The 27,806-nt window shown below is 34.2% G+C and overlaps 4 protein-coding genes across 4 annotated transcripts; 2 read left to right on the top strand and 2 right to left on the bottom strand.

Moving 5' to 3' along the window:
- The first annotated feature begins 2,881 nt into the window (after positions 1-2,881).
- LOC11423919 (F-box/kelch-repeat protein At3g06240) lies at positions 2,882-4,045 on the top strand. The gene has a single exon (XM_003596048.3). The coding sequence runs from the start codon at positions 2,882-2,884 to the stop codon at positions 4,043-4,045; it is 1,164 nt and encodes a 387-aa protein (XP_003596096.1).
- A 6,180-nt stretch (positions 4,046-10,225) lies between these two features.
- On the top strand, positions 10,226-11,366 carry LOC11418663 (F-box protein At2g16450). The gene is made up of 2 exons (XM_024777065.1): positions 10,226-10,654; positions 11,019-11,366. Exons 1-2 carry the CDS (start codon positions 10,226-10,228, stop codon positions 11,364-11,366), a joined length of 777 nt encoding a protein of 258 aa, XP_024632833.1.
- Positions 11,367-14,900: 3,534 nt separating this feature from the next.
- On the bottom strand, positions 14,901-18,722 carry LOC11441786 (phosphoglycerate kinase, cytosolic). The gene is made up of 6 exons (XM_003596045.4): positions 18,510-18,722; positions 17,648-17,725; positions 17,284-17,544; positions 16,703-17,020; positions 16,064-16,222; positions 14,901-15,290 (listed from the first exon to the last, which is right to left on the bottom strand). The coding sequence occupies exons 1-6, from the start codon at positions 18,702-18,704 to the stop codon at positions 15,096-15,098; spliced, it is 1,206 nt and encodes a 401-aa protein (XP_003596093.1). The 5' UTR covers positions 18,705-18,722; the 3' UTR covers positions 14,901-15,095.
- Positions 18,723-21,440: 2,718 nt separating this feature from the next.
- Positions 21,441-25,438, bottom strand: LOC11424739 (phosphoglycerate kinase, cytosolic). The gene is made up of 7 exons (XM_003596044.4): positions 25,278-25,438; positions 24,975-25,196; positions 23,891-23,968; positions 23,518-23,778; positions 22,937-23,254; positions 22,312-22,470; positions 21,441-21,916 (listed from the first exon to the last, which is right to left on the bottom strand). The coding sequence occupies exons 2-7, from the start codon at positions 25,167-25,169 to the stop codon at positions 21,722-21,724; spliced, it is 1,206 nt and encodes a 401-aa protein (XP_003596092.1). The 5' UTR covers positions 25,170-25,196; positions 25,278-25,438; the 3' UTR covers positions 21,441-21,721.
- Positions 25,439-27,806: the final 2,368 nt, after the last annotated feature.

Genomic DNA, 27,806 nt, shown 5'->3' with positions numbered 1-27,806 from the left:
GCGCAAAATTCATGGGATTAAATGGGAGATATTATGTAAGGGAAAAAAAAGGTGGAATAGGTTTTAAAACATTTAATGAATTCAACCTTGCATTGTTATCTAAACAAGGATGACGTATCATGCACAACGAAGACTTATTGATCTCATAATGTTTGAAAGCAAGGTATTTTCCTAGAAGCATTTTCTTGAAAGCTTTAATTGATTATTGTCTAAGTTATACCTAGAGAAGTATTTTGCAAGCTTGTGTGGATGTTATTCAGAAAGCTTGTATATGGAGAGTAGGGGATGGTCGTCTAATTAATGCATGGAAGGATAATTGACTTCCTTATCAAAATGGGCACAAGATCTGGTCTCATAAACCCTCTAATTATGATATTATGTTTGTCTTAGATCTGACTCATCATGATATTCGATGTTGGAATGCCCTTTTAATTAATGAAATTTTTCTCCCTTTTGAGGCTCAACAAATTCTTCAATTGATAATACCCTATTCACAATTATAACATGAATTTGTTTGGGGTGCTTCATGGCTAGCTAATTTTTCTGTGAAGAGTTCATACCATACTTCTTAAAGGCAAGACAGGAAGTAGGTTTCTCCCATAGCTCAATGCAGGACATTGATCATCAAGTGTGGAAAAAATTATGAAAAATAAAAAGTATTCCAAGACACATCCATTTTTCTTGGAAGATTCTACATGCAAAGCTACAAGTAAACGACGATCTCCTTAAAAAAGGAATAAGTAGCGATTCATTGTGTTTTTTTTGTGGGCAATACAATGAAACAATTTTGCACATCTTTATGAGTGTCACTAGTCAAAGAAGACATGGTTTTCTTCCTCTTTACGTGTGATATTTAATTCACATGATTCCAGGTACGTACCTTTTCAAGAATGGTTGGAGAGAAATATTATTGATGTTGATGAAGATAGTCATGTTTTGGCCTTGTGTAATGAAATATGTTGTGCTAGAAATAAGAAATGTTTTGAGAGGGGTGATGTTTATGTGATTGTCATCAATATAATTTTAAGAGTGCTAATACACTGTATTTGGAGTCACTAAGTGCAATATTTGATGTTCATTGGACATTTCCTTTGTGTGGTTTCTATAAGTTTAATATTGATGCAATGTCTTTTCTGAATCTCATCGAACTTGAGATTTTGAATAAAAACACACTCACAGATTTTAAATCAATACTATCAAAGTAACATCAATACTATCAAAGTAACTCAAATGAGTCGTTGATTTAACCAAAATGATGAATGCAGGTGCAATCACCACATCGAGACAAAGACTAGCTCCATTTGAGTGCACCTATTGTCAATTAAATGCTAGTGCAATCACCACATCGAGACATTCAATTTTTCGTCTTCAATTTAATTTTCTTTGATTATAATTAAATGCAGGTGCAACAACTACATCGAGGCATTCAATCACCATTATCACAATTAATAACTTTTTATTTCAATTTATTTCAAAGGCATTAATATTAGGCAAATGGATTTCAGTCCCATCTTAGTAACATAAAAATTGTTTTAAAATACACTTTCAGATTCCAATACAATAATAATTTTTTTTTTAATGAAAAACAAACTAATAGTTAATTAGGATAATTTGGTACCCTCAATTTTTTTCTTTTTTTTAAGGATGGTACCCTTCAATTAATAGTATATACATTACTTCCAAATTATTATTTTTTTTAATGAAAAACAAACCAATAGTTGATTAGGATAATTTGGTAAAATAACATCTTTTTTTTTTTTAACATCTCTCTTCTTTTAATTAATGCATTTCATAATATATGTGTAAAAATCATAAATGACATTTATTTTAAAATTGATGGAGTAATATTAATTAAGATTATATTTTTTTTTATGGATAATTAGGATTATATTTAAAAAAACACAAGAGATGTCACGTCCCATTTAAATATTGAAATAAATCATCTAAAAAAAATAAACTAGAATAGTTTTTTTAAAGTCATTTAAGTTAAAAAAAACTTAAATAACTTTAAAAATAATAATAATCAAAGTGGGTCGACAATCCAAAACAATATTGGAGACACAACCATTTAAAAGATTCAAAATTGTTACGTAAATTAAAAAAAAAAATTGCCTTTCACACCGGTTTCCGACCCACCATTGGTGGGCGACTAATCCGGCTAGTGCGTAGAGGCATGCGCACTGGCCAAGCATTGTTCCTCCTGAGAATCAAACTCGATATTCCCCGAGTACGTTCTTGAAAGAAGCTCCTCACCACGGAAGTCCAAACAACTTAGTTGTAAATTTAAAATTTTAATTTATGTGACAATTATAAGTGTTTTAATTGATCTATATGCAAAGTTTTTTTGTTCCGTCTACACACCATAATTAATCTCTAACATAAAATATACTAGTATTTCCTCAAAAAAGAGTTTAAAATATTTAAATGCAAAAATTTATATTACCTCTGTCCTAGATCTTTTTGAGAAAAAAAACTGTACCTTTTTATAAGACCTCTTTGATATTTTTAAGTACATTAATTATTTCTTTATCAATCTACCCTTATTTATTTTACATCTTTTTCCTCAATCAACAATAAGTATTATGATGTTGAAAATATAAAGTATCTCTCTTTCTTAAAGATGAAATTGTAAAAACAATAATAATTATATGCACATTTAATACTACAATCAACTTTCTTAATCTCCGCAATTTTTGCAAAAGGCTCCTATGTTTGGATGGAGGTACTAATATATAGCCATAAATACGTCCTTTGACGCATCAGTTTTGCATCTGCGTTTTGCAAAGTAGTTTTTAGACTTTAGTTATACCTAACCGCCATAGAACTCACATCCCCTTTGTTTTTCCACATAAACATTCAGATTCAGAAGATTGATAGATCTATGGCTCCAACAAACCAAAAGGTTAGTAACCATGTTCCTGATGATATCGTCTTCTCTATTTTTTCAAAACTACCTTTGAAATCTGCGAATAGGTTTACTTGTTTAGGCAAATCTTGGTCTACTTTATTTGAAAACCCTTATTTCATCAACATGTTTTACAAAAATATTGTTTCCAAATATCATTCACTGTATCATGAAGCATGTCTCCTTCTAAACTATTTTGAGAGTACTGAGAATCAATGGAAGTTGTATTTGCTTTCCGGTGAGAGATATGAGAGTAAAGTTCAAATGAAGTGGCCTCATCCTTTTGACAGAAACTATGGCTATTATCCGAATATTTTAGGTTCTGGTATTAATGACACTCTTTGTATCTACGATCGAGAGCATGATTCAATTATTGAGTTATGGAATCCAGCTACCGGGGAATTAAATAGTGTTCCTCAAAATAAGGCTAGGATGTACTATGAATTTGAACCTATTTTTAATATTCATGGATTTGGTTATGACCATGTTCGAGATGACTACAAGGTCATTCAATATGTTGTTTATATTGGAGGTTGTGAAGATGAGTGGCAAGTTGCACCGCCCGGTCCCTATTGGGATATATATAGTCTAAGAAGTAACTCTTGGAAAAAACTTTATGTTGATATGCCACAACGTTATTTGACTTCGGAAGGTTCTATGGTGTACTTAAATGGGGTTTGCCATTGGTGGGGAAAAACATATCGTCAACCAAGTGAAACATTTGTGGTGTCTTTTAACCTGGCCACTGAGGTGCCCGTTACTACTCTTTTTCCCTTTGATTCACACGGTTTAAAACGGTTTGATAGACACTTGACAATGTTAAATGGGTTTGTTGCTATGATTGTAACTTATGCAAAGACCAGTCCTTCTTTCCACATATCAATATCAGTTTTGGGAGAACCCGGTGTCGAGGAATCATGGATTAAGCTTTTCGATGTTGGACTCATGTCCGGCATCGACCATCCTATCGGAGCAGGGAAGAAGGGTGATATATTTTTGAGAAAAGATGATGGTGAACTTGCTTGTCTTGATTTAAGCACTGGAGTAACAGAAAACATTGGTGTTAAAGCTGAAAGATTTCATTCTCAAACAGTAATTTACAAGAAAAATATCATTCCGACAGGAGGAATAAGGAATTAGGTATTTGTTGCTTAAGCTTAATGTATTCGCTCTTAAGATTTATGAGCATAGCTTCTATGATTTATTATTTCATTATCAAGTTTTAAAATTTAAGTTCTCTTTAGTGTAAGATAAATCTTTCTATGGCACATGTTAATTATGTTGGTTTCTATTTTAATTATATTATGCACGTGTTCTCTATTTTCTGTTGAGACAACAAATTCTGGGAGTTTTTGGTATTCTAATGTTAGTATATCAGTTTGAACTTCAGTACATTTGTTTATGCTTTCTGAGCACTACATTTGTTACATGTAATTATTCATGCTTATAGAATTCTAGAGTTATCTTACAAATACTAGCAAGATGCAAAATGTAAACTAAGTACTCAAGATTCCATACAACGACAATTGGTAGTAGATTACATTTTTCTAAGTAATCTCATACTCCAAAGATATTGTACAAATTTTTTTTTTGAACTAGGATATTGAACAAATTTTGAAAATCAAACGACTCATTTATAATAAGAAATATTGTGTTGAATGAGAAGGTATACAATATTTGTTAAAAGAAACCATCAAGATCCTTCTTGGAAATCCTTATCGTAATCTCTCTTGCTCTTTATCTGTCCCTTTGTTCTTTAATTCTTAAGTATTCCACAATGGTTTTATGACCATTTTTTCTTAATCTTAACAAATAGAGAATTTATTTAGTGTTAAAACATCAATCTGGTTCAAAGATAAAAAGATACGAAAGAAAAGCAAACACAGAACTCATGATATACATGTGATCACAGATGTACAGTGTGCATTTTGTTTTTAGATAGTAGGAATTTGAACTCAATGATGTAATTGCATCATTTGAAGGATAGGAAGGAGTCATGTGTGTTATGGATAAAATTGACATGTTTAGAGGGCGGCGATTTTATCAGAAATCTCCATCGGATTAAACGTTGCACAACCTTAAGATAACATCTATAGGTTGCTACTTACAAGTGCTTTGCAAAACTGCTGCTATATTATATACTTGAATTAGATTCTTTGAATATTTCACGATGATACCACCAGAAATAAAATATCAACAACTTTCACCTCCATTCCATAAAACTAGAAACCTATGTAACTATATACATACACCAATGGTATTAGAAAAATAAAAATAAAGGAATTGCTGTTTTCAGTTAAAAGTGAATATTGACACTGTCTTGATAAGCGTATTGATGAAGTTAGAAGTGCTTATCGACACTGTATTGATGAATTAATTGATCCAACTCACCTTAGAATTCATGGTCGATGGAATCTCATTTGAAAGTTAGGGGCACTGCCTAAAGTCAAAAATCTGATTTGATGCATATGTCGTAAATGTTTGCCTACCAGATCTCGGTTGCGTGATCTTGCAGTAAACAGTCCATGTAACTCTGTTATGTGTGATACCTTTGATGAAGATTGCATGCTCATTTTGTCATATTGTTCAGATAGCAATATCATTTGGAGTCAGCAAAACTTTTATCCAAATTTAGTTTCTGTTTTAATTAGCAATAGTAGCTCTATGGCAATTCTTTTTTTTTCTACATGGTCATAAAACTGTGTTATGTGTGATACCTTTGATGAAGATTGCACTGTTTTGTTGTTTGATTTGGAGTCTTTGGAAACAACGTAACAATGAATTGTGGAACAACATTTTGGATATGAGTTATCAAGCAATTGATCAAGCAACGGTTTGATTAGATTAACGAAATCTTGAACGCTGCTGCTGTCACCCTACAACACAGTCTGCAACTGCATTTGCTGTCACAGATGGGATAGTTTCTCGCAGCTGATGCTGCGGCCAGGGTTTCAGGTGCAGGGTCTCAGCTTTAGATAGTTTTAAAAATATTGATTGACAGTGTGGTGGAATGTCTCCTAATTAATTGAACTTTTTTATATTAACTTTGCTAGGAATTAAAAGCTTAGGATCACGCAAATTCAATCAAGTTCTTGATTTGATCCCAACTGTGTCTCTTGAAACTCATCAAATGAACAGAAGTTTAAGTATATAAAATATCAACATTCTAAACACTACTATGAGTATATGATCGTAAAGCTAGGCCACTAGTTTTCAATCACGGAAAATATTTTGGTTATGGCTTTGTGTGAAACTTTCTATTGGTATGGGTGATGCTATATCCAGACCTTGTAGTTGTAAGAGAATGCATAAGAAATGACGAGTATTTGAGATTTCAACCATACCAATAGAAACAAAGATCGGTATTTGGGATTTCAACCACCACTAAGAGAAGAGTTTGATACAATTTAGTAAGTGATCAAGATTCTGACTCCTTGACCACCAAGAAAAAAGTTTGATGCAATCTGGTAAGTAATTGAGAGTTACATTCCTTCCTAATGACTCATAAAGAAGTCAACCAAATCACCTATAAGAAATGACGAATATCCTTGCGATACAAATGTGAACCACCAAATTTCAAGGTAGGAAAGCAAACATATAATGGTTGAACACAAAAGATTCCCAACAAATGCAAGATAGAAGACCAAATTCTATCAAAGAAAGTGGATTCCATAAAAATATGATCAATAATTTTTTCTTTCCGCAACCACTTGGGCACAACAAAGAACCTGCAGAAATCACGCCGAGACTAACCAAGTTGTCTTTCATTGGAATCCCCGTATTAAGAGTTTTCCAGGAAAATAACAAGACAGAGAGGTACAACTTTAATAAAATAAAGTCTGAAAGGGATTAACGTTCAAGCTGCACACTCTGAATCATATTTACAAATCCATTTGTCAACAACATTACCCTAAGCAACAATTTTCTAGCAAAGAAGCACATTCAACAACTAACTCCTCCTCTTACGCAAAAAAATTCTCCCCCTTCACCTCCAACCCTAGCCCTCAATTCGCTAACCTTTCATACCCATCGCAGCTGCATAAACGGTTTTATCTACACATAATTTAAAAAGACAACTAAACCTGGAACACATAGGACCACCTTCCGGCCAAGGATTGGTCTAAAAGGAAGTGTTATCACCATTCCCCACTATACGAACTAAACCATCCTTAAACCATCCTATATCTCCTTCTCATACCCCCTCCCCAACACGATAACCCTTAACCTCATATTTAGAAACCAACACTTTATACCATCATCTGTCTTGATCAACATAAAACCTCCAACACCATTTCTCTAACAACACCAGATTAAACTTCCTAATCCTCCAAACCAACAAACTTCTTTGCAAAACAAACCTTTTCCCAATTCATCCAATGAATTTTCCTAATTTCCTCACTCTCACCAAACAAAAAAGATTTAAAAAGGAATTCAATTAGTGAATTATGTGTGTAGGAGCCTTGATAACGGAAATAAAATAAATCAGGAGCAAAGATAAGACAAGTTTGACTAGAACAAGTCAAGCAACCATAGACAAGTTTTTACTCTTCTAGCCAGAGATTATTTTACGGATCCTATCAATGGCAAAAGATAAACGACAAGCATTTCCTCCAATAGGAAGACCCATATACACAATATGGATATTAAAAATCTTACAATTTAACACCACAACCTCAACCTCATTAACGTCAGCTAACAAACTTTTGTGGAAATTTACTTTTAATCTTCGTAATAATTTGAAAAGGATTAGATTTCTTTCAAGGCTCTAGTTTTTCCAACTTTTATCAACCAAAAGTCGTGTGTCATCAATGGCAGACAAGATAAATATCATGTAAATTAGAGTCGAGTTCACTAGACACCCGCTAAAAATATCTTAAACAGACATGTTAAATATCCGCATTTATGGTCCGAACCTGAGTGGAGGTAATTGTCCTCGAATTTGAATGAGTATGGGTGCAAGTACATGCACCGTAGTGCTAAGCCTACCCGACAACCCACACATATATAATAATTCTAATTTCATATAAAACTAGAGTTAATTAATTAATCATAAGTTTTTGATATTTATTGTAATATGCACTTATTCATTACACTTTGGATGCTTTTTATTTGACTCAAAACTATGACATTTATATCATATTTTAATTCTGTTGTAATTTTTTTTGTTATTTATTATTTTTTGTTCTTAAAGTGCGGATAATAGGCACGAACAAGGGCTCTTATGTGCTTAGAGAATATGGGAAGGAGCACTAAACTTATCACCCACAAAGCATGTGCTTAACAATTTTTTTATTTTTTTACAAATGTTGGGATAAGGATGATCATTATAACACACTACCCCATTGTCATTTGTAACCTAAAGTGAGTACTTCTATTTACAATTAAGGATCAGTTTGTCACGGATTAAAATAAAAGTGAATTTGACATTAAATAATTTAAAGATTATTTTGTAGTGACTATACAAAAAAAAAATCTATTTGGCCTTTATTTATAGTAATAAAAATATATCTTTTCAAAACAAAATTAGTTTGTTGTTTTTTTTTGTTACGAAGGAAAAAGAGCAGGAAAGAAAAGAGAGCAATAGAAACAAGAAAAAGAAAACAGCCTAAGAAGGCAAACAACTACTCCCTATGGAAGAAAGTTCCCCATGCATCACTCCTCGGCAGGTTTCACAAACCATCAGGTGTAGTCAAGTCAGAATCTGAAGAAGCTTCTAGTTTAGCCAAGAAGTAAGTGCATTGGTTGCTCTCACGCAGGGTGTGAATAATAGAGGTATTGCTATGGATTATCATATCATTTATGTCTTGCATGAGAGCAGCATAAATATGATAAATCGCGACTGGACCATTAATTATGTTGATGTAGTGAAGAGAGTCTGAGTAGCACACGAATTCAGCAATATCCATGTCTTGAACCATTAGCAAACCATGATAGATTGCATGGAGCTCAGCTAGCAAAATGTCCTCCGTATTGGCAATGAACCCATAATAGCCAGAGAAGAAATATCCTGCATAATTTCTGATGAGACCACTGAAACCAGTTCGATGCGGTGTTCCTATGCAACTCCCATCCATGTTGAGAATGGCACACTAATGATTTAACAATTCCACTTAATTAGGCGATCCGAAGTAACAATAGCATCACTTTTGGAGAGGAGGAATTTTTTATGATTTCTGCCGAGTTTTGAATATTGAAAGAGAAACGGTTTAATGGCCAAACTTCGTTTTTCGTGCACATCAAATTGCGATGTCTCCAAGCCCACTAAAAACCAGCTGAGAAAAGAGTAGAATGAGAGCCCAACAAACCCATTTTTAACCAATCATAAGTGTTCAAGCTGAGAAGAAAACTAGAGTAGTAAACCCGATATGATGCCAAATATTGTTGGAACGAGTGCAATCCTCACAATGGAGGAAAGTTTATGTGGTGAAGAAGAGAAAGGGTAGGAACGACATTATGACAAGCTAGCACAATTGAGGAAAATTCAGCTTCAATATCCAAGACCAAATAGATTGATGTTGGCGACTAGTTGAGGAATGACATCATGATTGAGAAGGAACAGCTATGCTATATAGTGCGAAACTTTACGCACGAAAAACAACGAAACTCATACGTGTACGTGGGAGAATTATATAATTCCGAATTGGATGGAATAAAACCAGAATGGTGGTATAAAATTAACTGCCACATAATAGATTTTTTTCGCTAGTTTCTCGTTTCGCATTAAGAATCATTTCTCGAGAAGGATTGATGTTGGCGACTAGTTGAGTGTGTGAAAGAAGCCAATTGTAATCACTCTTGGTTGGGTAAACACTATTCTTGTTGTGGGGCCGTATAAATGCATCTTCAATGGTTGAATATACAACTATATGATAGAGATTTCTTGTTATAAAATTACTTCAAAGGTTGAATACAAATTTTTATTTTAGAAGCTACTTCTTAACAACTTCTCAATTGATTTTCTTTTTACAGATGTTTTATTTGTATTTTTTTTAAAGGAACGTTTTATTTGATTGAACTAGTAATTTATTTATGCAACACTATAATGATAAAATATTATATTATAAAAAATTGTTAATTTTTTTTTTGAGGGATTATTGTTTATTTTTTTGTTACTATTTTCCATTCAATAGATTTTGTTTATTGAAAATATTAGGTTAACATCTTTTTTTTAGGGAATATTAGGTTAACATCTTTTAGGCTAATATATTTAAACGCAATAATATCCCCCCATCCAATTTGCATCCGCTTGCAAAGCAATCTAATCTCCAACCGCCATTTGCACTTTCTTCCTTTGCTTTCAACATAAACATTCACGTTACTATGGCTCCAACAAATCAAAAGGTTAGTCTTCATGTTCCCGAAGATGTCGTCTTCTCTATATTTTCAAAACTACCTCTGAAATCCGTGAATCGGTTTACATGTGTATCCAAATCTTGGACTACTTTATTTGAAAACTCTTATTTCATGAACATGTTTTCCAAATATATGGTTTCCAAATATCATTTGTCGTATGATGAAGCATGTCTCCTCCTAAACTGCCAATGGAGGAAGTTATATTTGCTTTCTGGTGAGAGATTTGAGAATAAAGTGCAATTGAACTGGCCAGATCCTTTTAACCGAAGCTATTCATATACCTATATTTTTGGTTCTGCCATTAATGGCACTCTTTGTATCAATAATGAGAATCATTCAAGGATTGTATTGTGGAATCCAGCTACTGATGAATCAAATATTGTTCCTGCGAACAAGGTTAGATGGTATTATGGATTTGTACCTAACTATACTATTCATGGATTTGGCTATGACCATGTTAGAGATGACTATAAAATCATTCAATATGTAGATTATACCGGATGTTTTATAGATTATTGTCAAGAAGCATCGCCTGGCCCCTATTGGTATATATATAGTCTAAAAAAAAAATTCTTGGAAGAAACTTTATGTTGATATGCGAAAGAGTTATATCTTGAGCTTTATTGGCATTGATGCATACTTGAATGGAGTTTGTCATTGGTGGGGGGAAACGGAATGTGAAACATATGTGGTGTCGTTTAATTTGAGCAATGAGGTACCAGTTACCACTCTCTTACCCTCTGATTTGCATGATTTAAAGTGGGTTTATAGATACTTGGCAGTCTTAAATGAGCATGTTGCTATGATCTCAAATTATGCAAAGACTACTTCTTCTTTGTACACATCAATATCCATTTTGGGTGAACCTGGTGTCAAGGAATCATGGATTAAGCTCTTTGATATTGGTCCCTTGTCTTGCATGGAGCATCCTATTGGAGTAGGGAAGAAGGGCAATATATTTATCAGAAAAGATGATGATAATGAACTAGCTTGTCTTGATTTAACTACCGGAGTAATGGAGAACATCGGTGCTAAAGCAGGAGCATTTCGATCTCAAATAGTACTTTATGATAAAAATATTCTTCCTATTAAAGGAATGAATAATTAGATGTTCTTGTTTCCAAAGCATCATGTTTTCCTGCTTTGTTATATTATCAAGTATTATGTGAGGTCTTTCTATGCCAGATTGTTTTGGTTTTTTATTTGGATTATTTTTCTTTTTGTTGTTTTGGTTTCTATTTGGAATGATACAATCTTTTTCTCTATATTGATTCTCTATTATATGTTAAAAAAAAAAAAATCATATTTTGGAAACTTTTTGTGGTGTTCTAATGAAACTGTATTAGTTTGAACTTCAATATATCCTACTAGTATTTTCAATGCACTGTGCTTTTAAATATATCAGTTCAAAATATATCACATTCTCTCTTTGTATCTCTCCCTTGATCCAAAACTCTTTTGCATTCCATCTCCCTCCCTAGAAAAGAAAGAAAAAAAGGCTTTTGTTTTACTCAAAGAGAAAAAACTATTAAGAAAAAAGTTTTTTTTTAACAAAACTATTAAGAAAAAAGTTAAAACCAAGTATCAACATGAAAAAATCAATTTCAAGGACAATTTTAATGCAGATATCTTGTTAGTATAGACTAATTATTATTTTTTTAAAAAGAAAATATGTGGTCTCTGAGATGACCAATTCAACCATATGATGGTATATCATTTGTGAGGCTGAGAGGATGTTGAATTTGTTGATATACGTCATAAGCTCCTTACTCGACAAAAAAAAAACAATTTAGAAAAAGCGAGTCTTTAGTTTTTCCAGTACAAACATAAAACTATTAGAAAATAGCAAATCACGTGCACAAGATCCTAATGAAAAAACCACAACAAAACTCTTGGATCTCAAAACGGGTAGCGACGGATTAGACAAAACACAACGATGCCATGTGGTTTTTGAGGGGACCCTCAGAGGTCGCAGCAAGATGGAAGTCATAGAAGCAGAGATATAGAGGCGGTAGATGAGGGGGGAGGACGATTGAACATAGAAAGACTTGTAACACCACTAGAACTTAAAGCACATTAATATCCTAGTGCAGGGAAACTATAGTACATTAATATTTTCTGTGGAGAGTAAGAAAATGCATACACTGCAGCAATCATACTTTTCTATGAACTTAAAGCTAGAGTGCTTGGATGAAGGATTATGCAAATCCAATCAAGTTACTAATTTTATTTTCATAATTGTGCCTCCAGATATACTGTCCATGCTAGCAGGCATCTCTGATCCAAAATGGTTGCAAAAGAAGTTGCTGTGTTGAAAATTTATTGGTGATATCAAAATCAGAATACAAACACCAAACTAACTAAAATAAGAAAAATAACTAAATAATCAAAGTCCTTTCAAAAGAACATTGTTCATGAAGAATTTTATCAAGCACCAAACCATGGTTGCGGCAAATACCTTTTTTATTTTGGAATCTATCCTATCCAATTATTAAGATTCTACAAGAGCATCTATGGTAATCTCAATCAAACATTGGTTGAAACCCTACCATCAAGAGCAAGGACTCCAGGGAAGCTCTAAGTTGGCGCCTCCACCGGTAGAGAAGTGGCTCATCTTATCACTTACATCTGCCAATTTCTTGCCTATGTCGTACACACACATAAAATAAAAGAATAATCATCAATAACTAATGCAAGGGTATATAACAGTCAGTACATGCCAATTGAACCGGTCACGTAAAAGTTCCTAGTCTTGTAATCACTCCCTTCACAATAATCAAATTGATAAGCTTAAATATCAGTCCCGATATATGTGTGTGTCTACGACAGCATGTATGTTTGAATTTGTAAATTAAACCAACAAAATATTGAAATTCAATAGTTTATCACATACATGTAATATACTAAGCCAAAAGTATTATAATAGTTATATACGGACATCCCACATTGAATAATCAAATATAAAGAGATGAAAATTCTAATTGTATACAAAAGACATTCTTATAGCAGCATTTCCACTTGCAAGCTGCTACTATCCCAGCATTGCCTAATAACATTAAGCATTGTCCATATTAGTTTTCTTGTACTATCACTGTATTCCAACAAATTTTTCATGTAATAGAGCAAGAGAATGGGAACTGCAAGCAATTAGCTTAACAAGAAGCATTTCAAGCCCTTCTCCCAGAAAAGATACATATTGCCTGGCGAGTAATGGGAGTCTAAAGAGCCTCGGTTGGTTGACGTCGCAAAATTCCATTGAGGAAGAAACGATTGTATAGAGAACAGACACCTCGCCCGACAAAAGAGCTTTTCCATAATCTATAAATAGAGGCTTGCAGCGTCATTTGAAAATATTCACTCAATAATGAAGTTTAGAGAAATCAAGCTTAGGAGAGAGTAAAAGGGCAAATATGAGGTGGAGACGTCAAAGGCTTGTAGATCAAGCCGACGACTAATGCAACATCTTAGAACTTCAAAGCTCAAGTGTTGTGTTTGTTAAACGTAATTTAAATGTTGTAGCTCGTAGCTTAGTTAAATTGTCAATACTGGCTGGTTGTAGAACTTGGTTGCGGGTTGGGACTTGGTACAACTCGGTCTAACTATTCTGCTGTAATTGCTACCTCTGTTTCTTAATGCAATTGTGTTTCACTTATAAAAATAAAAAATAAAAAACTATAGTTTTTGGACATAGGGTGATTATGCAAACCCAATCATGTTGGTTTGTAAATTCATTGGGAGTGTTGGAATGCCGGTTCGTCAAATAAGAAGATTAAGAGGGTTCTAAGGCTTATTTGGCACACCGCAATTTGGACAATTTGGAAAGCTAGAAATGATAAAATCTTCAATGCTAAGGATTCGGAGGTGATGGAATTGGTGGATGAAATTAAGATGTTGTCTTGGTGGTGGTGCCTATCTCGTGTGCATATCCCGGCTTGTCTATTTTATGAATGGTGTTGGCATCCAAAGATTTGTCTTGTTAGATAGAAGGGGGTTGGTTGCAGCCTTGCCGGGTGTGGTTCGGTTTAGCTGTTCTGGATGTCTTGTGTTGGGTGTTTTTTTTTTGCTGTTTCCTGTTGTGAGGTCCTGCTAGTGCTGTTGGGAGCTTCTGTGTTAGCAGCGCTGGCAGCTGGTTTTTTCCATTCTGCTATAGCTTGGTGCGTTTGTGGTGCCTAGTCTCCTTGTGGGTGGCCATTCTTTTTGGCTTGCGTGGTTTTCAGGTGTCTGGCTTTAACAGGGTGCTGTTTTTAGATGCCTGTCCTAATTTTGTTGTAGTTTGGATATTAGGGGGTTTTTTGTTGAGTTGTTTTTCTGTTGAGGTGTCCTCATTTATAAGGTACTTTTGGTACTCTTTTTCCTCCTTCGCCGGTTTAGTGCTCCTTGTGCTAGCCGTGCTTAATAATATTTTCATATTCAAAAAAACAAAAAAAAAAAATCATGTTGATTTGTACCAAATTTGTTCCCTGAAATACTGGCTACCTTGGAAGCAATCTCAATGCCAAATGGTTGAAAAAGAACCAGTTTGGTTGCTGTATTGAAAATTTGCAGCTGAAAAATTCATAGCCATTCTTAAACCAACCCTTTAGAATCACATTAAATCAAAATGCATACAAAACCACGCTAACTAAAATTAGAAGCAAAAGGATAGCAACCAAATAAGCAAACTCCTTTCACAAAGAAATTGTTCAGGAACAATTTGATCAAGCACCATGAATGCCGCAAAAACCTTTTTTATTTTGGAATCTACCCTATATTAAGCCTCTACAAGAGCAGCTCTAGCGTAACCTCAATCCAACATTGGTTGAAACCCAACCATTATAATGCACAAAATACAAAGTGTTTAAGCATCATCAAGAGCAAGGACTCCGGGGAGTGGCTTCCCCTCAAGAAGCTCTAAGCTGGCACCTCCACCAGTTGAGATGTGACTCATCTTGTCTGCCAGTCCAACCTTCTCGACGGCTGCTACAGAGTCACCACCTCCAATGATGGTTGTTACTCCCTTGCCACTTACCTCGGCCAATTTCTTGGCAATGGCCTGCACAGAAAATAAAAGAGAATAAGCAATCATCAATCACTAGTGCTAGAAGACATTGAATCAAATTGAAAAGCTTAAATATCAGTGCATGTCAATTGAACCAAAAGATCCAACTTTTTAACTTCCAAGTCTCACCCGAATCATCCCATTCGTGTTATATCATAATAACCAAATGTTCTTACCTAAGTCACTCCCTATATGTGTGTATATATGTGTATGAGCATGTAGGCGTGTACATGTGTTTGCATATGTAAATAAAGCCAACAAAAATATTGAAATTCATTAATTTATCACATGAATAAATACTAAGCCAAGAGTATTATAATAATCTTATACTTATTCCACATCAAATGAGTCAAATATAAAGAGATGAAAGTTCTTATTGTAAGCTGCTACCTTTCCCGCATTAGACAACTTAAATGAGAAAGGATTGGGTTCAACAACTCAAGATGGTTGTTCAACATGAAAACGAAAGAGTGTGATTGTTCAACTTCAAAGAAAAAATCAAAAAACCAGTCAACATGGGTTCACCAATTCATGATGGGTTTTTCAAATTTTCACTTGTTTTGGAAAACACGGTTTCTGCAGGTTTATTTAACTAGTTAAAAGACCAATTGATATATTTCCCAGTTCAGCAAAACTACATCAAACTCTAGAGACATGAAATTATCTGCCACAATGAAGCAATTTTGCATAAAATTCAGAAATGTTGAATGATTTATTAATGGGAAATGCTAACAAAGAGGAACACTTTCAAAATCATTCATACATACCTCTGTTCCTGCTGCAAACTTGTCAAATTCAAAAACACCCATTGGTCCATTCCATATGATGGTCTGACTCTTGTCCAATGCTTCATTGAAGGTTTTGATGGAATCAGGTCCAATATCCAATCCCATCCATCCGTCAGGGATACTTGATGCTGGCACAATCTGAGCACAAATAAACAAAGCTTAGGTATATATATCAACATTCTAAACACTGTTATGAAAATATGATCGTACAGCTAGGCTAATAGTCGTTGCAAGTAGGATTTCCTAAATAGAAAAATTGTAAGAGCATCAATGTTGTCAATCGTGGATCGCTCAAAATTAAGGTTTTATCAAATTCAGCTACCCTGCAACACTATAGAACTATAGTGTTGCAATAGCCACTATTGGACAACACTTCGTACTGAATAGCATATCACGGAAAAATAGTGATTACTTCACATTCCACTACAGCGATTTAGGGGCAATATGACAACATTGCAGAGCATACATGAAATTCCCAGATCATGTATTTTACATGGTTGCAAACACATGATCGTATTGTATCCCCATCCTCATTTTAACTTTTGGACGAAGAGAGTACTCAAAAAGGAAAGGGAACTGTTGTAATGCTAAACCCAACTCACACGAAAAGCATAATACCTTGTCGTTAGCATCGGCAGAAAACTTGTCAGCGATGACCACATCAGTTGGAAGCAAAAGGGAAACTCCTTTTGCCTTGGCTTTTTCCATTAGTGAAGTTGCAAGATCAAGCTTGTCTTCCTCCACAAGAGAGGACCCAATGGAATAACCCTGAGCCTTGTAAAAGGTATAAATCATTCCTCCACCAAGCAAGAGAATGTCAACTTTCTCCAACAAGGATTCAATAACTCCAATCTTGGAAGACACCTTTGAACCACCAACAATAGCAGCAAATGGTTTCTTGGGGTTCGACACGGCTCCAACTAGATAGTCAAGCTCCTGGAAAAATTGAACATTGCAACAGATCAATCAACTACATTAATCAACAAATATGTCAGTGTCGTCATTCGCAGATCGCGGTCTGTTCAAATTACATACCACAACATTGCTATAGCCTTTATTAGACATTATTTTGTACCAAATATCATATCCCAGAACAATTAGCAATATTTTTTTAATTCCGCTAAACTATAACACCGCTATAGTCACTATTTAACAACACTGCCAATTATATAACAAAATTGCAATTACTCCCTATATACCTTCTGCATAAGGAATCCTGCAACAGAGGGCTTCAAGTATTTAGCGACACCTTCTGTAGAAGCATGAGCTCTATGGGCAGTGCCAAAAGCATCATTCACGTAAAGATCAGCAAGAGAAGCCAACTTCTTTGCGAATTCAGGCTCATTCTTCTCTTCTTCCTTGTGGAACCTCACATTCTCTAGAAGCAAAACACCACCTTCTGGAATTTGTGCAACCAACTTCTCAACTTCCTCGCCAATACAGTCATCAGAAATCTTAACCTATAATCAGGAGAAATCGACATGATTAATATACAAAGTAACCAAGCAAATAAGAATGATTGAATGTAATGCCAACTAGAACAGAAAAGTTTAATAGACACACCTGAGTTTCAAGAAGTTCAGACAACCTTGGCACAAGAGGCTTCAAACTGTACTTAGGTGTTACACCCTTTGGACGTCCCTGAAAACAAGATTCAAGAAAAAACATCAAGTTACCACCATCACTAAATAGTCACTATATCACACTTCTCTAACACTCATAGTTTCTTAAACTCTTCATCAGTAAATCAAAACATACAAAACTAAAATGGCAACCCCATAGCCACATAATATTCCTTCAGATTGATATGTTTTACGAATCTCATTCAAATACTAGATAAATAAATCACAGCAAAGTAAAACAAACAAAAATACATTTCACCACAACCAGGATCAAAATCAGTCAATTAAAATCCACAATTACATATATGACATTGTTTTCACGGTTACTATTATTATTCTTTTTGAACAAACATCAAATATCAAATATCAGTGGATCATGGGAACAAGTAACTTACCACTAACAATACTCATATTGAACAAACTTCAGGCTACTACAACCACTCACTAGTCACCTGTGAGCCCCGATACTCCAAAAATGGTGAAGAATCGTGTCTGACACGTATCCGATACCGATACGTGTCGGATATGGCTAACTTATACTCCGATACAGCTAAGTTATACTCTGACACCGATACTTCTGTCTTATATATTTCCTTTAAAAAAAGAATAATAAAAGAATAAGAAATATAAATACTTAAAAGAGTAGCCGTGTTATCACACTTAGGACCCATTTGGATTGGCTTGTTGAGATTATGCAAGACAGCTTATGCAAATAAATAAGCTTTTATATATTATTACAGCAAATTAACACAATCTAAAACCAAAAACACGCGAAACGGATCGGATAGAGACAGATGTTATACCAGGTGACTGGAAAGGATGACTTTAGCGCCATAACCAGTCAAGTATTTGATAGTAGGAACAGCAGCACGGATTCTAGTATCATCAGTGATATTCAAATTATCATCCAAAGGAACGTTTAGATCAACCCTAACGAAAACCCTCTTTCCTTTCAATTCACCTTCCTTCAATGTTCCCACGCTTCTTTTTGTCGCCATTTTCACGAATATGAATAAACAGTAAAATATTATGTTAAAAAATTCTGATTTTTGTTTTAAAGATTCTCATTATATTGTAAAAAAAATGGTTAATGATGTTTTATCCCTTAATACAGGTCATTTTTTGTTTTCCCCTGTAAAATATTTTTTTTTATTTACTCTCTGTAAAAAAAAAAGGGTAAAACACCATTAAAAAATTACACAAGAGTTGAAGAAAACTCTGACCAAAAAGTTGAAGAGTGAAGATGGAAAACTCTGACTAAAAAGTTGAAGAAAATTTTTAAAGGAACAAATATGAAAAAGTTGATATATATATATATATATATATATATATATATATATAAGAACCAAAAACACATTTAACCCTACATAAATTATGTAAATCGCAAATTGACCAAGTCTAATCAGACAATCAAAGGTGAATCCTTTTGATATATTTTTGAACAAGGGTGTGAATCCATTTGATATGATGGGGTAGCTTTGGCTACTCTAAAAATTTTATTTCTATTGAATTACTAAGTATATTTTTATAACTAGCTACCCAATAATATATTTTTAACTATCTTTGAGGGAGGGGGGAGGGGCGTGGAGGTTGTTTGCGTGGGAGGAGGAGTTGGTGGGGGAACTTATGTTACCGCTTCATACTGCTACTTTGCAGGTTATTAAGGATGATAGATGGCTATGGACATTGGAAACTTCTCAATCATTTTTTGTTTGTAGTGTCTACAATTTTTTAACGTGCAACCTCCTATTGCTACATCGGTGCCCGTTTCATCTCTCTGGCATAAGGATGTTCCTTTGAAAGTTGCGTTGCTTGCTTGGTGGTTGTTTCGAGATAGGTTGCCTACTAAGGACAATCTTTTTCGTCGCGATGTTCTTAACCATAATTCCATGGGGTGTGTGACAGGGTGCAGTTCGGTTGAATGTCCGCTCACTTGTTATTACATTGTAATTTTTTTGGGTTTGTCTGCCATTTAATTTATAGATGGTTGGGCATTTCTGCGGTTGTCCCTCAGTATATGCTGGATCATTCTATTCAATTCAGTTATAGTGGTGGTCCAACAAAAGTTCGTCGGTCAATTTTACAGGTTATATGGTTTTCTACCATCTGAGAAATCTGGAAAGAAAGAAATAACAGATTATTTACAGACAAAACATGCTTGGTAATTCAGGTGGTTGATAAGATTAAGTCGCTCGCTTTTACGTGGTTAAAGGCGAAATTTGCTACTCTTCCCTTCAATCTTCATGGTTGGTGGCTTAATCTGTTCACCGTACTGGGCATAGGCTAATAGTTATTTATGTTCTTGTTTTATATTATTGATCAGATTCTCTTGTAAATATTGTTTGGACTTTGTTGTTTCTTCCTTAGTACACATTGCACTAGAAAGGACACTTTAATTTGGTAATATATTCCATTTTAGTCTCTTCAAAAAAAAAAAATATCTTTAACAAACTTATAAATTCAGCATAAATTAGAAGGTTAAAAAATTATTAATTGATTAATAAACTTGGTTGTTTTATTTTGACATTTTGGTCTCTACGACACCTATAAAAAGAACATTTTTTAGCGGAAAAACTTATCAATAGTCGAACATAATGGATGATAGTTTAATTCAAATAGCGTATTTGTCAACGTTGGAAAAAGAAAAATTGTTAGTCTAATTAGGTAAGTATTCAATTAAGAATATATTTGACTTCTCAAAATCTAGATTTTTTTATTTTGGTAGTGTTCTCGAAGCCTAATTTTATAGAGATTAAATATATTTAACTTTTAAAGTTTAATGTATATATAATATTTTAAAAAGATAATTTTCTTTGCCTAAAAAAAATTCATTATATTTGACCCATTGTAAAAATTTCTCTGGCTTCGCTGCTGTCCAATCTCGATGACTATTGTCAATAGGAATACATTTGAAGTTGTATTCATTGCATGCTTTTAAGTTGGACGAAAGGGATCAAGGTTTGCAATTGACAAATGCAACCTCAATATCAAAGCATAGGAGTATATGCAACTGCAATTACTACCACATGACAATCTTTTTGACTATCAAGAATCTTCAACTCATAGTATGGATGATAAAATTAGTGGGACAAACAAACACACTGCATGCATATAGAGCGTATATAATCAAATGAGCGTATATAACACTTTTTTAACTTTTTTAACTTTGTAACGAACTTAAATTGAGAACATCAACTTTGTAATGAACTTAAAGCGATTGAAGAGAGAATGCACAGAAACTGATCCTATTGAAGCTATTGCAGAAGCGCTGGGAACTATAGATGGAGATTGCAGGTTGGCAAAAAGTAACTACTTTCTTTGACGCTGATGTTGTTGATAACTGGATCAACTCAAAATCTCCTGTGGCTGCCATTGATTTCAAAGAGATGGTTTTAGAACTTCAAAGCTCAAGTGTTGTGTTTGTTAAACGTGATTTATATGTTGTAGCTCATAGTTTAGTTAAATTGTCAATACTGGCCGGTACTGGTAGTAGAACATGGTTGGGGGTTGGGACAACTCAGTCTAACACTCAAACTATTCTACTGTAATTGCTACCTCTGTTTCTTAATGCAATTGTGTTTCACTTGTAAAATTTAAAAACTACTATAGTTGTTGGACGTAGGATGATTATGCAAACGCAATCATGTTGATTTGTTCCCTGGAAACAATCTCAATGTCAAATGATTGCAACAGAACCAGTATGGTTATTGGTTACTGTATTGAAAATTTGCAGCTGAAAAATGCAGCCATTCTTAAACCAACCCTTTAGGATCACATTAAATCAAAATGCATACAATACCACACTAACTAAAATTAGAAGCAAAAGCTAAATAAGCAAACTCCTTTCAAAATGAAATTGTTCAGGAACAATTTGATCAAGCACCATAAATGCCGCAAAAACCTTTTTTATTTTGGAATCTACCCTATATTAAGCCTCTACAAGAGCAGCTCTAGCGTAACCTCAATCCAACATTGGTTGAAACCCAACCATTATAATGCACAAAATACAAAGTGTTTAAGCATCATCAAGAGCAAGGACTCCGGGGAGTGGCTTCCCCTCAAGAAGCTCTAAGCTGGCACCTCCACCTGTAGATATGTGACTCATCTTGTCTGCTAGTCCAACCTTCTCAACAGCTGCTACAGAGTCGCCACCTCCAATGATGGTTGTTACTCCCTTGCCACTTACCTCTGCCAATTTCTTGGCAATGGCCTGCACAGAAAATAAAAGAGAATAATCATCAATTACAACATCAAAACAATAAAAAGAACTTAAACAGAAGTACATGCCAATTGAACCAATCAATTAAAAAAAATAGTTCCAAGGTTTTATCTTTAATGTCTCGTCTTAGTTATCTCATAATAACCGAATGATCTTACCAAAGTCACTCCTTACATATGTGTGTGGGTGGGAGTTGGGCGGTGGGTGTGTTTGCATGTGTAAATAAAAAGAAAATCAAAGGACCAATTCATGGGTTCACCAATTCATTACGGGTTTTTCAATATTTCAGTTGTTTCCTAAAACATGGTTTCTGCAGGATTATTTAAATTGTCAAAGGACCAATTCATGTATTTCCCTGTCAAAAAATCCAAATCATTCATACATACCTCTGTTCCTGCTGCAAACTTATCAAACTCAAAAACACCCATTGGTCCATTCCATATGATGGTCTGACTCTTGTCCAATGCTTCATTGAAGGTTTTGATGGAATCAGGTCCAATATCCAATCCCATCCATCCATCAGGGATGCTTGATGCTGGCACAATCTGAGCACAAATAAACAAAGCTTAAGTATATGTATCAACATTCTAAACACTATTATGAAAATATGATTGTACAGCTAGGGTAATAGTCATTGCAAGTAGGATTTCCTAAATGGTAAAATTGTAAGAGCATCAATGTTGTTAATCGTGGATCGTGGAAAATTGAGGTTTAATCAAATTCAGCTACCCTGAAACACTATAAGACTATAGTGCTGCAATAGCCACTGTTGGACAACACTTTGTACTAAATAACATATCATGGAACAATAGTGATAACTACACATTCCACAATAGCCGCAATTTGACAACATAGCAGAGCATCCATAAAATTCCCAATCCATATGTTTTACATGGTTGCAAACACATTATTGTACCCCTGTCCTCAATTGAACTTTTGTTTCAAGAGAGTTCTCACAATGAAAGAAAAGTGTTGTAATGCTAAACCCAACTCACACGAAAAACATAATACCTTGTCATTAGCATCAGCAGCAAACTTGTCAGCGATGACCACATCAGTTGGAAGCAAAAGGGAAACTCCTTTCGCCTTGGCTTTTTCAATAAGTGTAGTTGCAAGATCGAGCTTGTCTTCCTCCACAAGAGAGGACCCAACGGCATAACCCTGAGCCTTGTAAAAGGTAAAAATCATACCTCCACCAAGCAAGAGAATGTCAACTTTCTCCAACAAGGATTCAATAACTCCAATCTTGGAAGACACCTTTGAACCACCAACAATAGCAGCAAATGGTTTCTTGGGGTTAGACACGGCTCCAACGAGATAGTCAAGCTCCTGAAACAATTGAACATTACAACAGATCAATCAACTACATTAATCAACAAATATATCAGTGTTGTCATTCGCAGATCACGGTCTGTTCAAATTACGTGCCACAGCATTGCTATAGCCGCTATTAGACATTATTTTGTACGAAATATCATATCCCAGAACAATTAGCAATAATTTTTTAATTCCGCTAAACTATAACACCGCTATAGTCGCTATTTAACAACACTGCCAATTATATAACGAAATTGCAATTACTCCCTACATACCTTCTGCATAAGGAATCCTGCAACAGAGGGCTTCAAGTATTTAGCGACACCTTCTGTAGAAGCATGAGCTCTATGGGCAGTGCCAAAAGCATCATTCACGTAAAGATCAGCAAGGGAAGCCAACTTCTTTGCGAATTCAGGATCATTCTTCTCTTCTTCCTTGTGGAACCTCACATTCTCTAGAAGCAAAACACCACCTTCTGGAATTTGTGCAACCAACTTCTCAACTTCCTCACCAATACTGTCATCAGCAATCTTAACCTATAATCAAGTGAAATCAACAGGATTATTAACTTATTACACAAAGGAAACAATCAAATAAGAATGATTGAACGTAATGCCAAACTAAAACAGAAAAGTTTAGTAGACACACCTGAGTTCCAAGAAGTTCAGACAACCTTGGCACAAGAGGCTTCAAACTGTACTTAGGTGTTACACCCTTTGGACGTCCCTGAAAACAAGATTCAAGAAAAAACTTCAAGTTACTACCATCACTCAATAGTCCACTATATCACACTTCTCTAACACTCGTAGTTTCTCAAACTCTTCATCAGAAAATCAAAACATACAAAACTAAAATGGCAACCCCATAACCATATAATATATCTTCAGATTGATATTTTTTACAAATCTCATTCAAATACTATATTAATAAATCACAGCAAAGTAAAACAAACAAACAAACAAAAAACATTTCACAACAACCAGGATATCAAAATCAGTCACTTAATCCACAAATACATATATGACATTGCTTACACGGTTACTATTATTATTCTTTTTGGACAACAAATGTCAAATATCAAATATCAGTGGATCATAGCAGCAAGTAACTCTACCGCTTACAATACTCATATTGAACAAACTTCAAGTTACTACAACCACTCACTAGTAGAGGTGCCCGGTCAGGCCCGAGAGGCCCAACTACATAAATGGGCTAGGCCGGGTCCAGCCCATTTGAAATTGAGCATGTATTCGAGAGACCGGCCCGATCTGTCTGGGCCATGGGCCAGCCCGGCCATTTTATACGGCTCTACTCACTGGTCCCTAATATCACACTTAAGACCAGTTTGGATTGGCTTTTTGAGCTTATGCAAAACAGCTTATGCAAATAAATAAGCTTTTATATATTATTCATAAGCTAATTTTCATAAGATCAAATATAAGCCAGTCCAAAGGGCTCCTTAGTTTCTTTATCTCACATCTATACCTTCAAAAATCAAATAAGTAAAAATCAAAACTAAAATGGCAATCCCATAACAATTATACTAATAAACCTTTAAATTGATATGTTTTATAGATCTCACACCACAAATACAGAATTAAATTAAATCAAAACAAAAACCATAGATATCATTATCTCATGGTTAAAATATCTCAGTGGATTGTTACAGCAAATTAACACAATCTAAAACCAAAAACGCGCAAAACGGATCGGATAGAGACAGATATTATACCAGATGACTGGAAAGGATAACTTTAGCGCCATAACCAGTCAAGTATTTAATAGTAGGAACAGCGGCACGGATTCTAGTATCATCAGTGATATTCAAGTTATCATCCAAAGGAACATTTAGATCAACCCTAACGAAAACCCTCTTTCCTTTCAATTCAGCTTCTTTCAATGTTCCAACGCTTCTTTTTGTCGCCATTTTCACGAATCTGAATCAAACGATAACCTACAAAAAGAGAGAGACAATGGATCAGAAGAGAAGAAGAGGAAGGGAGTGAAGCTTGAAGAGATTGGTGGCGGAACTTACGATGGATAGATGGATGGAAGAGATCGAAGTTCGAACACGGAGAGTGAGAAAAGGAACGTTCTCGAAGATTTATAGAGAGAAATGAGACTCGTGTGAAGCGTACGTGTGAGAGGGGTTTTTGGGTTTTTTCTTGTTTGAGAGGAAACGCTTTTTCTTGGGTGACACGGTGGGCGCAGTGGAATGGAATCTATGGACCATATGGTGGAACCTCAAGGATGCTAATCTTGTTTTTTAATCTTCTCTATCTTGTTTTTGTTTATTTTTATCAGGTAAATGACCAACTTAAAACTAAGAAAGTAATCTGAGTAAAAACGATAAACTTAAATAAAAAAAAATATTATGCACGTCCTGAACTATTTATATGTTACATGCTTTAAAATGTGAGTCTATTTTTCATTTTGAGTATAAATCTAACTTGATTTTCCAATATTCACAACACCCGCATAAAATTATGTTAATGTGTATTTTTTTTTAGGAAATGTTAATGTGTATTTATTTCTAGGTTAGGGCCTAGTAACTACCGAAAGAATCAGCACATGAATACATCTTGAAGAATCACTAAATCAAGTTTGTGCAATAGATCAGAATCATATGTCTATATGTGCAAAGTTGTTCAGAGACAATTGTTCCAACTAGGGTTTTGAGTTCTAAAACGCAAACATGTTCAATATAATGAATAGCTCATAGCTCTACATAAGTACATGCCTTTTCTAACCTAAAAACTTTGCATAGTCACTGCATTTTTACTTGATCGTCAAATTTAGAAGAATTGTTGTTCTTCTTCCACCGACAACCAATGAAGTAAAAGCTAAAACTTTTAGTAATGGCTGGATTTGTTACAGAGAAAGTTGGAGCTGAGCCTAGGCTAGTGCCCAGGCTAACTGGCCCTAATCTCTAGACTTATGGAAATATTTACACTTATAGAACAAAATAACAATCGGTCTTGTTATTTTGTTGTATATGGTTGTCCAAAAAACTATTGGTCTATATGTGTAACAAAAAAAACTATTGATCTAGAACATTCGGTGAATTGTGAAGAAAACAAGTGTAAAAACCTTCAACGTTCACAAAGGAAATTCCGTAAATGAAAAGGACATAGTATTTGAGAAATCCCGAGAATATTCCATTCCATTCAGCAGCTTACTCTTTCACTTATTTTATTCTTGTTTTAGTTTGAAGTTGTTAATGTTAATAATTAATGTAATATGATTGGCTGCTTTAATTCTACGCAACTTGGCATGGACATTATTTTGTTTTAGGGGGACCTACTTCTCCTTCTTTATGGCTCATGTCATGCATCATGCCGGTGTGCCACCTGATGCAAGTTTTTTAAATAAACACACTTTGGTTTTGAGAGTAGTGGAAAAAACTTCATCAAAAATTTGTTCTTCAAATACCATGGCAATAACCTATTGTATTCAAAGCAAATTTTTGACACTTACAATACAATTTATTATTTATTCGACTCGCTCAACAAGAAATTTACTTATTTAATTTGTGTGATTGAAGTCAAACGTAAGTTTGGATTTGGTAGATTAACTTGTTTGATCTAAGTGTTAGGGGAGCAAGAAGTTATAGGTTCAAACTAAAATGAATGAAAAGAAACTAATATAACAATGGGTTAATTAAATTTTTAGTCCCTATAAATATTCACAGTTTTGTTTTTAGTCCTTACAAAATAAAATCACACTTTTTAGTCTCTGTAACATTTTTCTTAAGCATTTTAGGGACCAAAAATATTGACGGAAATTTTTAATAGGGACTAAGATGCTGACGGAAAATTTTATAGGGACTAAAAACACAAACAAAAAATTTTGTAGGGACTAAAAAATATGATTTATTTTTACAAGGACTAAAAACAAAACTGCAGATATTTATAGCGACCAAAAACTTAATTAACCCTATAACAATTAACTACTAACATTGAGTGTTTCAAAAAATATCTGAAGTAAATTGTGTTGTAGGACGAAACATTGAGCTAAGAGATTAAAGTAATTGAGGAGTTAAAGATCAATGGTTCAAGTCTTGATAAAGAGAAAATCAGCAAAACAACGAACATACCAACCTTTGCGTTAAAAAAAAACATCAACATTTTTTAGTCAAAATGTGAATGAGGAGCTAAAAAATGCAAAAGAGAATCAGCTTTTTTTTTTTTTTTTAAGTAAAAGAGAGAATAAACTTGAGAGGCTAAAATCTAGCTATTGAAATTTAAGCCACAGTGAACAAAATAGAGGAATTAAAACTTAGAAGGTCAAAACTAAATTTAAGCCAAATAAACTGTTTTGTGCTAAAGCAAGTAAAAGTAAAAGTAAATCATATGGATGAAGAAAAGGTTTTGTGCTAAAGCATATCCCGATGATTCAATTTACGCATGAGATGAAACAACATCATACATCAAAGAAATAAAATTAGTAATTTAGTAAAATATATATACAGTATATATATACTCTCCAGCACCACCCATATCAATAACCACATAAATCTATTAAGAAAGTGATTCATGCAAAATCAAGAACTATATAAATCTGC

Source organism: Medicago truncatula, chromosome 2 (genome assembly GCF_003473485.1).
Source record: "Medicago truncatula cultivar Jemalong A17 chromosome 2, MtrunA17r5.0-ANR, whole genome shotgun sequence".
NCBI lineage: Eukaryota > Viridiplantae > Streptophyta > Magnoliopsida > Fabales > Fabaceae > Medicago > Medicago truncatula.
The sequence above is the reverse complement of the archived record's forward strand: the minus strand, read 5'-3'. Positions and strand labels throughout refer to the sequence as shown.

Coding starts and splice junctions, on each gene's coding strand:
- LOC11423919 (XM_003596048.3), top strand. CDS start 2,882: ATGGCTCCAACAAACCAAAAGGTTAGTAACCATGTTCCTGATGATATC.
- LOC11441786 (XM_003596045.4), bottom strand. CDS start 18,704: ATGGCGACAAAAAGAAGCGTGGGAACATTGAAGGAAGGTGAATTGAAA. Junction 17,545..17,647: donor CTGAACTTCTTGAAACTCAG/GTGTGTCTATTA, acceptor TCCTGATTATAG/GTTAAGATTTCTGATGACTG. Junction 15,291..16,063: donor AGTTTGCAGCAGGAACAGAG/GTATGTATGAAT, acceptor TTTTCTGTGCAG/GCCATTGCCAAGAAATTGGC.
- LOC11418663 (XM_024777065.1), top strand. CDS start 10,226: ATGGCTCCAACAAATCAAAAGGTTAGTCTTCATGTTCCCGAAGATGTC. Junction 10,655..11,018: donor ATATTGTTCCTGCGAACAAG/GTTAGATGGTAT, acceptor CATGATTTAAAG/TGGGTTTATAGATACTTGGC.
- LOC11424739 (XM_003596044.4), bottom strand. CDS start 25,169: ATGGCGACAAAAAGAAGCGTTGGAACATTGAAAGAAGCTGAATTGAAA. Junction 23,969..24,974: donor TTATCCTTTCCAGTCATCTG/GTATAATATCTG, acceptor TCTTGTTTTCAG/GGACGTCCAAAGGGTGTAAC. Junction 22,471..22,936: donor CTGCTGATGCTAATGACAAG/GTATTATGTTTT, acceptor ATTTGTGCTCAG/ATTGTGCCAGCATCAAGCAT.